The sequence below is a fragment of the Diplotaxodon limnothrissa genome, linkage group LG17 (assembly GCF_057381915.1).
Source record: "Diplotaxodon limnothrissa isolate DT_005_m linkage group LG17, D_limnothrissa_male_GT1.1, whole genome shotgun sequence".
Classification (NCBI taxonomy): Eukaryota; Metazoa; Chordata; class Actinopteri; order Cichliformes; family Cichlidae; genus Diplotaxodon; species Diplotaxodon limnothrissa.
This window is the reverse complement of record NC_140612.1, coordinates 22312219-22325390: the sequence shown is the minus strand read 5'-3', so window position 1 is coordinate 22325390 and position 13172 is coordinate 22312219. Positions and strand designations below refer to the sequence as shown.

General features: G+C 41.7%; 1 protein-coding gene across 8 annotated transcripts in view; it reads left to right on the top strand.

Moving 5' to 3' along the window:
- Window positions 1-13172, top strand: part of celf2 (cugbp, Elav-like family member 2) — a 239346-nt gene that overhangs the window by 39405 nt on the left and 186769 nt on the right. For all 8 annotated transcript variants that reach the window (XM_085375374.1, XM_085375363.1, XM_085375361.1 and 5 more), the window contains exon 2: window positions 8392-8427. In XM_085375374.1, the coding sequence (XP_085231500.1) occupies window positions 8392-8427 (36 nt within the window). The remainder of the gene's footprint in view (window positions 1-8391; window positions 8428-13172) is intronic.

The window sequence follows — 13172 nt, the reverse complement described above, 5'->3', positions numbered from 1 at the left end:
TACTGAAATTCAAATCTCAATAAACACTTTCCATTGAGAGTTCTACGATCGAATCAAATACTAGCATGTCTGCTTTGTTATCACCAAGCCTGGCAGTATCTACATCCTCTGCTCTTCCTCAACAGGGGAACAAAGTTCATTTGGAAAAAAGTTCCTCATGTCTTTTATGTGTATGTTTAGGGGCCAGGTGCTTATTTACTGTCCTGTGTCTGAAATTGGCCAATAAAACTGAAAGAATAGCTGACATCATCATGCTGACCTTAAGCTTAGCGTACCGACTGCCCCCATGTACACCACTTTCTCATGACTCTGTACTGCCAGGTCTTGTCCCAACAGTCCCTGCTGCAGTACCTTATGTCCTCTTAATCTGCCAGCCTCTGCTCTCAGCTTCTTCAGGACCATGACCTTAGTGTTGAACTTTTTCTCAGGAGAAGCTCCTCCACCTTATATAGAGCCAGAACAGGTGTTGTAGGGAGGACTGGGAATGACAGAGAACCCTTCTGGTGATGTACTGAGGTATAACAGGGTATTATAATTTCTTTAACAAACAGCACATTACATATGTGAGACTGTTTGTGTTGAATCCATAAGCTATTCATCTCTTTAGATGTCTATTAAAGAAGATAAATACAGTTTATCTCACTACCCTTTAAAGCTTTACGTGGTAACGATTTTTCTGTCAAATGTGAGAAACAAAAGCATTCTTTTTATGTTACAGTAACCACACATAACTAGTTTTATTGTCAGGGGTTCAGGGCATAACCTTGTTTTTCAGTACATAAATCTGTGTTATGGTGATGTATTGCCCCAAATCTGTCAGGATGATCAGACATTTCCTGGAATATCTTTCGACATTAACTTTGTATTTTCATTCAAATCTTTAAATTAGTTTACCCAGACCATAGTATAAAAAGTATGCTTTTGGAACTATCAAATGTCTCATCCTTTTATTTTGGCGATTCTAAAAGATTTATCATTTCCATTCATTGCTGGAATGGTGTCATCGGTCAGTTCCAGTTTTGACTATGGATTTTTTTTTTTTTATGGTAAAATATTGTAATGAAATATTCACAGACCTTCTCAAACCACTCCTGCTGTTCAGCCAGCATCTACATTGTCCGTCCACATGCTCAAAATCTTCAAACAGATTAGTTTTGCCAAAATATGGTTGAATGCTACGCTTCTTCCAGCATTTCGGGGATTTTTAGGAGTGTGATAGCATGAATCAGAAGCGGTACGTTTAGCCAGAAATATGATTTTCTTGGAACATACTGGGGGTACAGATGGACAACAGAGGACTGGATTAAGAAGGAGGAGTAGTTTCTTTGGACGCAGTACTTCTTTCTTTTAAGCCTTTTAATTCAAGTGTCGTTAAAAGGAAGAAACCATTCAGCTTTACAGTTTTGAGGGGAATATTTCTTGATCAACTCAAAATGCATTGTTTTAAACAGTTCCACACACAATAAGACACTAGAATCAGGATCAGTGTTTTTATTAACCCTTTATTTGTGCTATTCTGGACACACCTGAATGCAGCGTCAGTCAGACTGTGATTAATGAAACAGCATTTCATTGGTGTTGCTCAGGTCTTGATGCCATCCAGTCCCCTTCCCCCTTTGGCACTTTGGCACGGCCATCTACCCGGCTCATCCTCCAGTGGGAGAGTTAAGATCCATCTGGAGACAGGCCAGCAGCCTGTATCTGACATCATCTTAAGACCTGGCACTGTTTTTCAGAGTGACAATGGCTGACTTAGAAACAGACGCAACACACACCTCAACACTTACACACACACACCGGCGATGGAGATAAGATTAAGATGATGAATAAAGTGCGAAGCCTTAGGAAAGTGTGAAAGTCAAGTGTGGGAATGCATTTATCAGTGTTTAAAGATGTGTGTTAGGGGTGTGTTGATTGGCTGGGGATTGTGGGTACAGCTTGTGAAGCGGGTATATGTGAAATGCACGATGGCAGGTGAGAAGGAGAGAAGCGTTAAAACGGAAAGTGTTAGGATGACACAGATGGGCTGCTGAGAGGAGGATGAAGCAGGGGAGAAAAACAAGAGACAGCTAGCGATCCTCCTGGGGCTTTTAGAACAAGCAAATATCAAATTGATTTACTGTAGTCTTACAACTGCTAATGAGACAGTCGGCGCAAAGGTAACTGACAACAAATCTGATAATAGATTAAAGGTTTTTTTTTAAATCTATCAAGCTGAAATGCCAACTATTCTCTTGTTTTAGCTTTTTAAATGGCTGGATTTATTTTTATTGAGTCTCCATAAAATATAGATGTGACTGTGGGGCCTAAGAAGTGCACAAATGCCACATAGCTGCATTCTTTCCAGCAGCCAGTAGGGTGAGACTCCTTTGGTTGGCAGTAGAAGTCAGATTGTGTAGAAGTCTGAGAAAATTAACTTTCCTGGTGAGTTTAAGGCCTCTGTGTGTGCTTTAGAGTTTCATTTAACACAATATATCTTGGCTTGGAACATTAGGATTACATTTAGAAAATGGGAAATGAGATTTTTAATCTCAATGAGATTTTTTTTTACCTGGATAAATAAAGGACTAATAAAAAAAAAAAGAACCGGGTGTGCTTTAGTTATGGGCTACTTTTACCTCTTTCCACTCTTTCCACTGGTACCAGGTTGTACCTGGTACTGGGTACTGCTTTTTTAGCACCTGCTCTGCCGGAGTTCAAAGCAAGCTGAGTCCGTGTCAACAGACTGCACTGCCAGCAACTGGCCCGTCAGTGGCATCACTCGATGAGTCATGAGAGTCACTTCTTAACAAAAATCGAAACTGCCATTTTTGAAAGGAGGATGACTCAATGACGAAAATGAGTCTGGCAGTCCCCGAGTCTGACGAAAAGGTGTAGACTGAGCAGCATGTATATCATCCGTTATTGTGTTGTGTTTCTTTCGCATACAAATGACGTTACGGGACTTTTGGCAATGTTGCTATAATGACCCCACCCACATTAAGGTGAAAACAACCCAAACTGAGTAGAGTCGAGTCAAGTAGGTACTAGTAGAAAAGAGGCATTTATGATTGGCAAGTCGCTACCAATCATAATCATAATCGCTACCAATCATTAGAAGCTCTGGTTACTACCAGAGTCAGACCCGAACTGCCAAAAAGTTCACATTGGAGCACAATGGGTGCCCTCACAATGGTCATTCTGTGATTTGTATGACTGTGGCTTAAGTATTTTGGGGGCTTTCAACTGAATGCATTTCAAGATGCTGCCTTGGACTTAGAATGAGTTTGCAAGTACTTCTGAATCAGGCAGTATTTTACTGTGTGGCTGTTTGAGAAATACTGAATGTTTGATGCTGTTCAATAGGTTTGTTAAATGGCTCATACTGTCTCTCTTCACACAGCACTAATGCAGAAGCAGTGTGTAGCGGTGTGTGCTATGTGTGCATCACATCTTCTGGTAATCACAGTGTCTCCCAGTATCCCATGGCACGTGCCAGGTCTTGCCACCTGCTCTGTCTTTGCGTCGCCTTGTCCGCTGATGCCCAGGAAGCCCCTCAAGTTTTCAGCTTGTTTTATGTCTCTGCCAGGCCCTCAGCTGCGTGAGGTCTGCAGGAGTTTGTGCGTGGGTTCACATACATTGCCAAAAAGCTGTCTGTCATTAAGCATGAGTCTGGCTTTTTTCCACCTGGACACTGTTTTCCCATCTGTTTCCATCCCAGTGATCAATTCTGACCCAAATTTTGTCAGGTTGACTTATGTAGACCAGCAAAGGGCACAAGCATTTCCAAAAAAATCAAGCCTAAAGCTTCTTGTTGTGTTTGTTTTCTGCAGAGAGATTTTATAGAGCTATTCTATTAATAGCTCTGTAATGGGGCAGCTAATAAAATTCTGGTGTGAGTCAGTCGGTGTGCTGGAAAACAATGAAAGGTTAAAATACTATCCAGGCCTAAAGTGACCACTTATGCTGAAATAACACTCTTGTAGTAAGAATTTTGAAAAGTTTTCAAGTAGTAATCTGAAATTTCAACATTAACAAATGTGAATAATTCAGCCAAGGGATACTTAATGTTGTTTCCTGTCCCCGACTTCTGCCAGTAGATAGCTTGAAGTCACGCTGTTCCTGTTTGACAGACTGTCCTCAAAGTTTTTATCTCCACAGTCTCAGCAGAGACCACACTTAGTTAGCAGTCAACCCTGGAGCATCATTGCAAAAACAAGGCTAATGAGTGCTCGGCAAAATATACAGTACACTAGAAAAGAACTTTCAGAAACACCTTGAAACACTAAACACTGAAGTCAGAAATATAAAGCTTCTATATCCACCAGTTCTAACACCTGTGGATTGTTTGTGTTTTAATTCCATCCTGATGAAATTGGCAAGGACTTAATCATAATCAGTGTACGATATTTATTTCAAGGAAATGTCTCAAAAGAGAGTGCATTTCCCTTTCAGAGGGAATATATATAAAACTAACAACAAGTGACAGTAACAAACAAAAAGCTGTAGTAATCATACACAGTCCAAACTTGAAAGTAAAGTAACTTCTTTAAAGACTACTTGGGGTCAGGCGCTCCTTAAAGAGCAGAAACTGGCACTCCAATCCCTTAAAATAAATGCATGCAAAGTTACATTACTGAAAAACTCAGCTGCTTTCTTAAAAGGTGGTTACTGGAAATGGTGGCTTAATAATTACTTACATAGGATCTCAGAAGAAACATAATAGGGATACATGGAGGTGGAAGCCTGCAACAATGTCAATGTTTTTCACAGATTTGAAGCATAGTAGAGGATGCATCATGGTTAAGGCTGCTTCGGTGTCTCAAATCCTGGATGCCTTGCAGCCACTGAGCAATTGAGCCACATATTAGCTATTTGCCGATCTGTGGATCTCTGTGTTTGGCTTATCGCCATTTACGAGCATTGACGGTGTCTTGACGTTGCATAGTTTGTCCACCAGAGGGCACTCTGCAACTTTCCTGTTGGTGACACGTTGGGAAGCTACAGATTAATTAGCTGATCCAAGCAAAGTCTCAGACTGTAAATGGTATTAAGTAACTAAGTAGAAAAAAAGTCAGAAAAATCTATGTTTCGTGTATCTGAAAAAAAAATTACTGGCCAATATATTGGAATATTGGATTTTAAAATCACCAAATATCACTGTTGGTATAAAAATTCTATGTGAGTCAGCTCTATTGTACAGTGAAATCCTAGAAGACCCAAAAACATAAGTACACAAACATCACAGTGGTTAAGGAAGAAGAAAATTCAGGTTCTGGAATATAGGAATCTGAATCCTGATGTTAACACAACCTGTAGTGGGCTGTTCAGTCCAGACATCCTAGACGTAATGATGGACAAAAAGATTTTGCAGGAGGAATGATCCAAAAGTCGTCTTTCATCATTGTTCAAGTCTCAGAGGCAACTAAAGACAACATCAGATGGAGGAGGATGGAGGAGTTACTAGATTAGAGTTCACGTACTTTTTCCAGCTGGCTCTGTGATTAATTACTCAATGAATTTGATATAGATGTAAGAAGTACCACTATTATGTGTTATTAATTCCATCTAGATTGTGTTCTTATAAAACTGAGACTCAAATAAAGGCTAGACCGCCTCTTATTGATGCAGAAACCCTGATAAAGGTTTCAAACTTTTCTAGACACATACTGAGTGTCAATGAAGTTTAAGCACGAGTCTTATAATTAAAGCATGCAAGACCTGTCTGCTTTATCCTGTTTTGGCTTTTGCTTCCCAGCTGGATATGGAGTAAGTGAGAGGAACTCTTAGTTGCTTGACTGTGCTTTTAGTGTCATCATACTTTAATTGAACTTACTGTTATTAAGTTTAATTAGAGTCTTTATAACTGGCTGACTTTTTCTGTAATGTCTAAGTTGCGAAGCATGTTTTAGCATCGAGCTGTAATATGCGAGTTAATAAATAATAAGAACCATGGAGTGTAAATGTTTGGAGGTTATATATGTATGTAGATTTCAAAATATGAGAGCCCTGGTCGAGTTTTGTGCGTAGTAGTTTAGTTGTGTCTTATTTGCATCTGTGTGTATGTGGTGTGTGTACTTGTAAGTGCAGGCTGTGTGTATCTGATGTTCCATTTACCCTTTTTCATAATTCATGGCACTGGGAAAATGGACTGAAGCGGAGGTGGCTATCGTGTGTGTGTGTGTGTGTGTGTGTGTGTGTGTGTGTGTGTGTGTAACAGATGAGCGTTTTGTGGTTCTGTGGAGATGAAACGGACAAGAGTGCGTCTTTGAAATGCAAAGAGTAGTGATAGCGGTGATTGGCCACTGTGTTGAGGAGGAGTTTTTTTCCCCAGCATTTCATCATAACACACTTGCTCTCACCTCCCACCTCTACACACACACACACACACGAACACACACACACACACAAAGCTTATTAATGATCGCATTGTGTTAATTCATTATTATTTTATTTACCTCTGTGACATAAAACCCGGACTAATTCGGTGCGTCTGAGCTCTGGAGGGTTGCTTGTGTCTGCTTGTGCGTGTCTGTATTGCACTGAGTGTAATGCTGGCTCGCTCACACACACACACACACACACACACACACACACACACACACACACACACACACGCATACAGTGTCTAGTGGTGGGGCCTGGGGACCAATTTATTTACATGCAGTGGAAGAGGAACAGAGAATTGGAGGAAGGGATAAAACAAAAAGGGAAGGAGAGAAAAAGAGGAAGGAGCAGGGAATTATGGAGAAAACCCAGTGGAACGAGCAAGTTTCTCTGCTGTTCCCAAGGACAGACTAGACCAATTTACTATTTAGATGGCTCAGTGGGGGTGTGCTTCTTTGCGGATTTTGTTTGCCAGTATCTTAAGTGGTTTCCAGAAACGCTGCCTTCATTGGTGACGGACTGTTTTAGCTCCGGGGTTAAAAAGTAGCTTAAAGCTGCAGTCACATGTATTTGCTTTGAAAACAGGTAGAACTTAACAGGAAATCACCTACAAATGATGCAACCGCAGCCTGGGAACATTTACAGAAAATCCGAGTGAGATGATAACCTTTGCTGGATGCCACTTTGTGCTGCAAGAGATACAGTAACTGTTTGAGCACACAGAAACGTCTCTCACAGTAAATCTTAATGTTTGTTGGATAATTTTATTTTGAAGTTATAGGGAGGGGGTTACTCTATAGTGGGAAATTGTTTCATGACTGGAAACAGGTTGGAGCTGTAAAGCATACTGGAGATGTGCACTGATATGATGTTTATATGTAGCTCTATTAAGATTCTATCCTGCATCAATGTATACATTTTTCTTCTGTTTATCTGCTTCTAGTTCTCGGCAGTTAAGTCAAAACTGCTTGTATTTCCCTCTCTCAAGCAATCACTGGAGGGAAATTCTTTGTAGCGTGTCCTGGGTCTGCTCAGGTGTTTCCCTAAACGTCGAGTCACCTGCTGTGGAGAAGATCATCAAACCTCCACAGTCGTAGTTTTCAGTTTCCCTGCCTTCTGTAGTCCCCCGCTCTTTACCTGACTGTTTTTGTCTGATTTGTTTCTTCTTTTGTTTGAGCGTGCTTTTGTGTGTTTCATTTCCCCGTTCTTGTTCCGTTTTTTTGCCTTCGTCAGTGTAAGTTAACTCACCTGTCGGGTTCACCTGTTACACTGTGAAACACCCTTTGTTGAACTCTAAGTCTTTATTAAACTTCCTTGTTTCTCCGCCCACCCGCCAGTCTCCGGGTCCTCTTGCGAACGTTTGCTAACGAACCATGCCCAGAAAGCCCAGAACAAAGTTCATTTTTTCCCACTTGTACCTGGAATCGTATTCTTTTGGCGACAGCACACAGTTTGTAGCCATAGGTGATGAAGGGAATTTAGCTCAGTCAGAAAATCAAAAGCCTCACCTTCAAGCTTTGCAACTCCTGCTCTACTCTTCGAATTTGAGGGCAATCAGTTCTTTTTCCCCCTCGGTTAAGAACCGTAGCCTCAGAATTTAAGTTGCTAATTCTCCTACCATCCGCTTTATGCTTGACTGCAGTGGGCCTCTGTGATAGTTGGAGGTCACCGCTTGATGAAGCCACCAGGACCTCATCGGCAAATATGAACTCCGGAAATCTGCCAGCTGTGCCTAGAAATTCTGGGCAGCCCTGGAGTCCAGCGAGCAGAAAAATACTGACTGAAGGGTGCCCTGAATTAAACGCTCAGTGCCTGCTGTTAAATATCTTGGTAGAAATTTCTTATCATGCTGGCAACTTAAAATGAGAAAAAAAAAGCTTTTAGTTTGAGGGAATAGACGCTTACGTTTGTCAGCATCTCTGTTTGGACACAAATTATATTCGATTTGTCTTTTTACAAATCATTAGGTAAATCATTTTTATTCTCTTTACAGCTGTTCAACAATCTTTTGTCTTTGTCTTGCAGGCAGGACGCCAGTGACCTCTCTGGACCGATACAAAGGTACTGTAATACATCTTTTCATCATCTCCTCTCCTTTTCCCCTCACTCCTTCGCCTTCCTTTGGCCTCATCTGCAATGAAGCATGCCATCTCCAGGCTTAAGGCCAAGCACTGGCTGCATCAACACTGGAGTGGTGTTGTGAAAAGGGGGGAAGGGGGGGACCGCAGAAGGACAGAAGGTAGATGAGATGAGGTCGTGGGTTGAGAGAGGAGAAGTAAAGGAAAAGAGAGAAAGGGGAAATTAAAAGGCAGAGATGTGACGTGCCTCAGATCTATGGCCAAAGAGGGTCATTAAACTAAACCCTTCGGCGACAGAACGACAGATCAAGAGAGGGGAGAGGGAGGGCAGAAGAAGGTTTAAATAAGGGCCAATCTTAAAATAGCATTACCTATTTCTCATCTGAGGCCTAGTTAACAGGAAAAGAATGAATATCTTGCCCCGAAAACCATCAGCACCCTCCCATTTCTTACAAGATGGAGGGAGGTCGGAGGGTGGGGGCGGACGAGCCGGTGCAAGTTTTTATCCGTTTGAATCATTTTAAGCTCATAAAGATTTCTAATGCACCTGTAATGCTTTATGACCTGAGTTATAATCAGAGATAATGCTTACTGTTGCAGTAAATATTACATTTATGAACTACAGGTGTTAATGACTGGTTGTCCAACAAAGACCCTAATAATAGCACATCTCATAAACATTTATAGGATCCATAATGCGTCAGCAGGTGCTGCTGTAAGTGCGGTCACCGCTGCGTTGAAGGGTACTCCAGAATCACAATCCACTGCATTCATGAACCGAAAAGGCAAAAATACATTGTAGCAGGCAAACAATAAAGAAGGATAAATGTTGTGTAGAGATGAAAATGTGATCTCTCTCTTTTTCTTTAAAAAAAGGCAGTTATTTCTCTTTATAATAAAGCAGAAAACAACAAAGATAGAAGGTGATGAAATGTTCGCTGTGATGGATTACCTATCCGTAGTGAGTTTTAAGTCTCTGTGAGCTGATTTTTTTTACTCCATAGTGAAATGAACTGAATCTAATGGCTCCCTGGAAAGTCAGAAATCCATTTAAAAACTCGCAGTATATTTGGAAAATACTCAGCAGTAATATAAAGAATATGCGATTTTAATGGACTGAATCGTGTCAGACCACTGATGTGGTCCTTTAAGTAACCCAGTGGCTCTATAATTTTAATATTACTCTTATTTTATATATATATATATATATATATATATATATATATATATATATATATATATATATAAATGTTTTTTGTGAACCAGGCTAACCTCTAAATAAATGTTTTGTACCTTTGGAAGTGCGACAAGAAAATGGATAGCATGTCGTTACACGATGATGAGTTCTACATCTGCTGATTTTTCAATACTACAGTCTCTAAATAGTATCAGTCTAAAGCTGCTCCTGACAGGCAAACACGGCAGGTGAATCAGCTGAGATAAAAAAAAACAAGATCCGGCTCGGAACGCGACACTGGCGGAAAAGAGTCAAAACACGGGAGGAAGAGCGAGCGACGGCGGCTGTGGCTGTGAATAATTAGGCAAAATAGTTTGCTTTTGTTTTTCTCTCTGATTGGAGAAAATAAGCGAGGCTGTGACTGTCGCATGTCGCATGCGCTCTCACACACACACACACACGCACCAGTGTGTGTTGTCTTAGGCACTAATCCGCCACACAGCTGCGTCATTCCGGAACGTGTGTTTACTTCCTCTGTGCCTTTACCACCACCATCACTGCCGCCGACCCCCCACAATCCCCGCAAACACACACAAACACACACACACGCACAATCACACAAAAGAGAACTGGGCGTATAATTTGATCCTGTGTGCTCTCCTCCTCTAATGAAGCTCTCTGGCGGTTTGACTGACACCCGGCTCGTTATTTAAGTGCCTGTTTTGGGCCAGGAGGAAGAAGAAGAGGAGCTGGGGCAAGGATGGAAGACGGAGAGGAGGCGGAGGAGGAGTGAGAGGGGTTGGGGAGAAACAGATAGGAAAAGTGGCAACAAGGGAGCTGAAAGAGAGGATAGGATTGGAATTGGGAGGATAGGGATAGATAAAGGGACTACAGGAAATGAAAACAGGCTGGAAGGATGAAGCAGGGACAGAGAAAAAGAGGATCATGGGAGTCGTAGGGAGTAAATGAGAGAGAGGTGTGGAGAAGAGTTTAAAAAAAAGAAAGAGGAGAACTGCAATCAAGACAAGACAGTTCGGGAGGAGGAAGAGCTGATGCCGGAAACGGGGGTGATAAAGGGTGTGGAGGGATTGTGTGCATGAGTGTGTATAATTGCAGGTCTTTGTCCTGATAATGTTCTTTGAAGGCACACAGCTGATAATTAGCAGGCATGGCTCCACGGATGCCTTTCAGCATCGGTCATTATGAGCCGCAAACCCACTATTGGCTCTGACATGACCTCCTGAGATGGCGAGGAACGCTGCGCACACACACACACAAACATACACACCCATGCACACACACATGCGTGCCAGCAGCAAGCTCACACACGTCAAAAAAACGCACCAATTGTGGTAAACAAGTGCTGATTAGTGTATGAATAGCATAAGCTCACGAGTGGAACAGATACAACAGCTCTCCGAAGGCCTCAAGTTCCTCTTTGGCATGAGGGCTGCAGGTGCGCGTGACACGCACAAATGCACTCACACTTCCTGTTTACAGAGCCAGACCCACACAGACAGCAGAGACTGTAATTACAGGGATTCACACAATGTGGCGTCCCGGTACGCTGCGTCCGTTATTGCCTCCCCGGTTGCCACATGACAACAGCGGTCTCCCCCCACCACTTGCTACGGAGACTGCCTGATGCGCCGCTCCTGGCCCCGCCTTCCCAAGTATTCCCATATCTGAATATTTATGAGACAGGAACTGGCAGTCAGAAGACACGGGCTGGAGTGTCCGCTCTCCTCTGCAGTGACAGTTGTCGGTGTTAAAGGCTCCTTCCTGAGCTTTAATTTGTCCCCCAGTGAGAAAACGTCCAGCAGGAGCTGCAGCGTGACAGATTCCTGAAAGCACTCCCGGTCATTTCATTTTTTAACCCCACTTTTTGTGCCAGAACTTTTGCATTTCATCAATAAGGGCAATGACTCATATTTTTAATAACACAACAAACACAGGCCTCTCTCTCTTGTCGAGTAGCAGCGTGGCGTGTTGGAAAGGACAGGATCCGAGTTTATCTCGCCTCTGTTATTTCTGTCATCTTTCAAAAACTTCTTTTCTTCTTGGCGTGTTCAGAATGTGCGACCAAATATCAGCGCTGGGTCCTTCTGCTACCCCTTTTTGTGGCTTTCAGCTTAGCTTAGGTGCCATCATGTGACGAAAGAGTGGATGCTAATCAGGTGGTTACAAGTGGCCAAAGGAGAAAAAAAGAGTGAAACTGTTGCAGCAGTTTTTTAATTCTCATTGGGTTTTTAATTGTCGGAGCCTATGCCAGTGTCGCGCTCACTGTTCATCCATTTTTCATCCAAACACATGAATTATGAAGAATTGCTAATGACGGCGAGGGAAGGAGAGAGAGAGGAGAGGGGGGTCTGTGTGCAGAGAGCTGGACGGACTCTTAGATATCTTTTCTTCCTTCGCTTCCCCACAATCTGTCTCAAGAGAGTTTTTTTCTTTTTTGAGTGACACAGGGGTTCAATTTCTGGATAAAACACACACACACGCACACACAGACATCCTGGGTGGCAGGTGAACATACAGTGGTCCAGGAGGGACTGACTTCTGTATGTGTGATCTAGACCATTGACCTGGAACACACAGAGCACTGAGAGAATAAAACTCACACACACACACACACACACACACACACACACACACACACACACACACACACACACACGTCATTACTTCGTTTTTTCTATTAAATATTTTAAGCATCATTGTAACTGTTTCTATATTTTAACATATAATTACAAGGTTTTGTTCTTCCATTTTGTTATTTTTGTTTAATCAAGCATCGAATAGTGTATAGTGTTGAACACAGGCATATAACACAATCATTTTTTACTGATTTGCTATTCCTAAATGATTTTCAGATGCCTTTTCTTATTTACTTTTTTAACACATGGTATTTTTGTTTTAATATTGTATTTTTGGTACATTTGTTTTGTTTCATGGGAACTACATTTTCATCTTTTTATTATCATTATTTTATAATTTACTAGTTTATCCCCTGAAAAAGTTGGATCATATTGAATAGTTGATTGGAAAATGTATTTTTCGGTGTTATTGCTGCTTCTTAATCAATCCAGAACATGACTAGGTATTAAAGCAGATTCGTCTGAACACACTCACACGCACACACACACATGCAGTCAGAGCGTTGTTCCCCGGGGTTTTCTGGGATGCTGGAGTAGAGTTCCTTCTTCCAGCTGACGCTCCCTCGCTGAGACGGGGAGAAGCTGAAGTCGTGGGCGTGTCTTCTTTGCATTGCAGTGATTTCCTAAAACAATAAGAATATACGGCTGTTATGATTGAAAATGCATTTCAATCGAGTCCTGATTGCAAGTGCGCTCTTTTATTAGCAACTTCTACCCAGTGCAAACAATGCTGTTGCCATAATTAATCATTATCACATTAATTTTGTTTTGAATGATTACTGTAGCACGTTATAAAGAAACTGTTTTTGTTGTTGGTGGTGGTGTTGATCTTTCTGAAATTAGTTCTTCAAGCACAGTAATGATTCAGTTACAAGATTGCGATCTGGGGGAAAA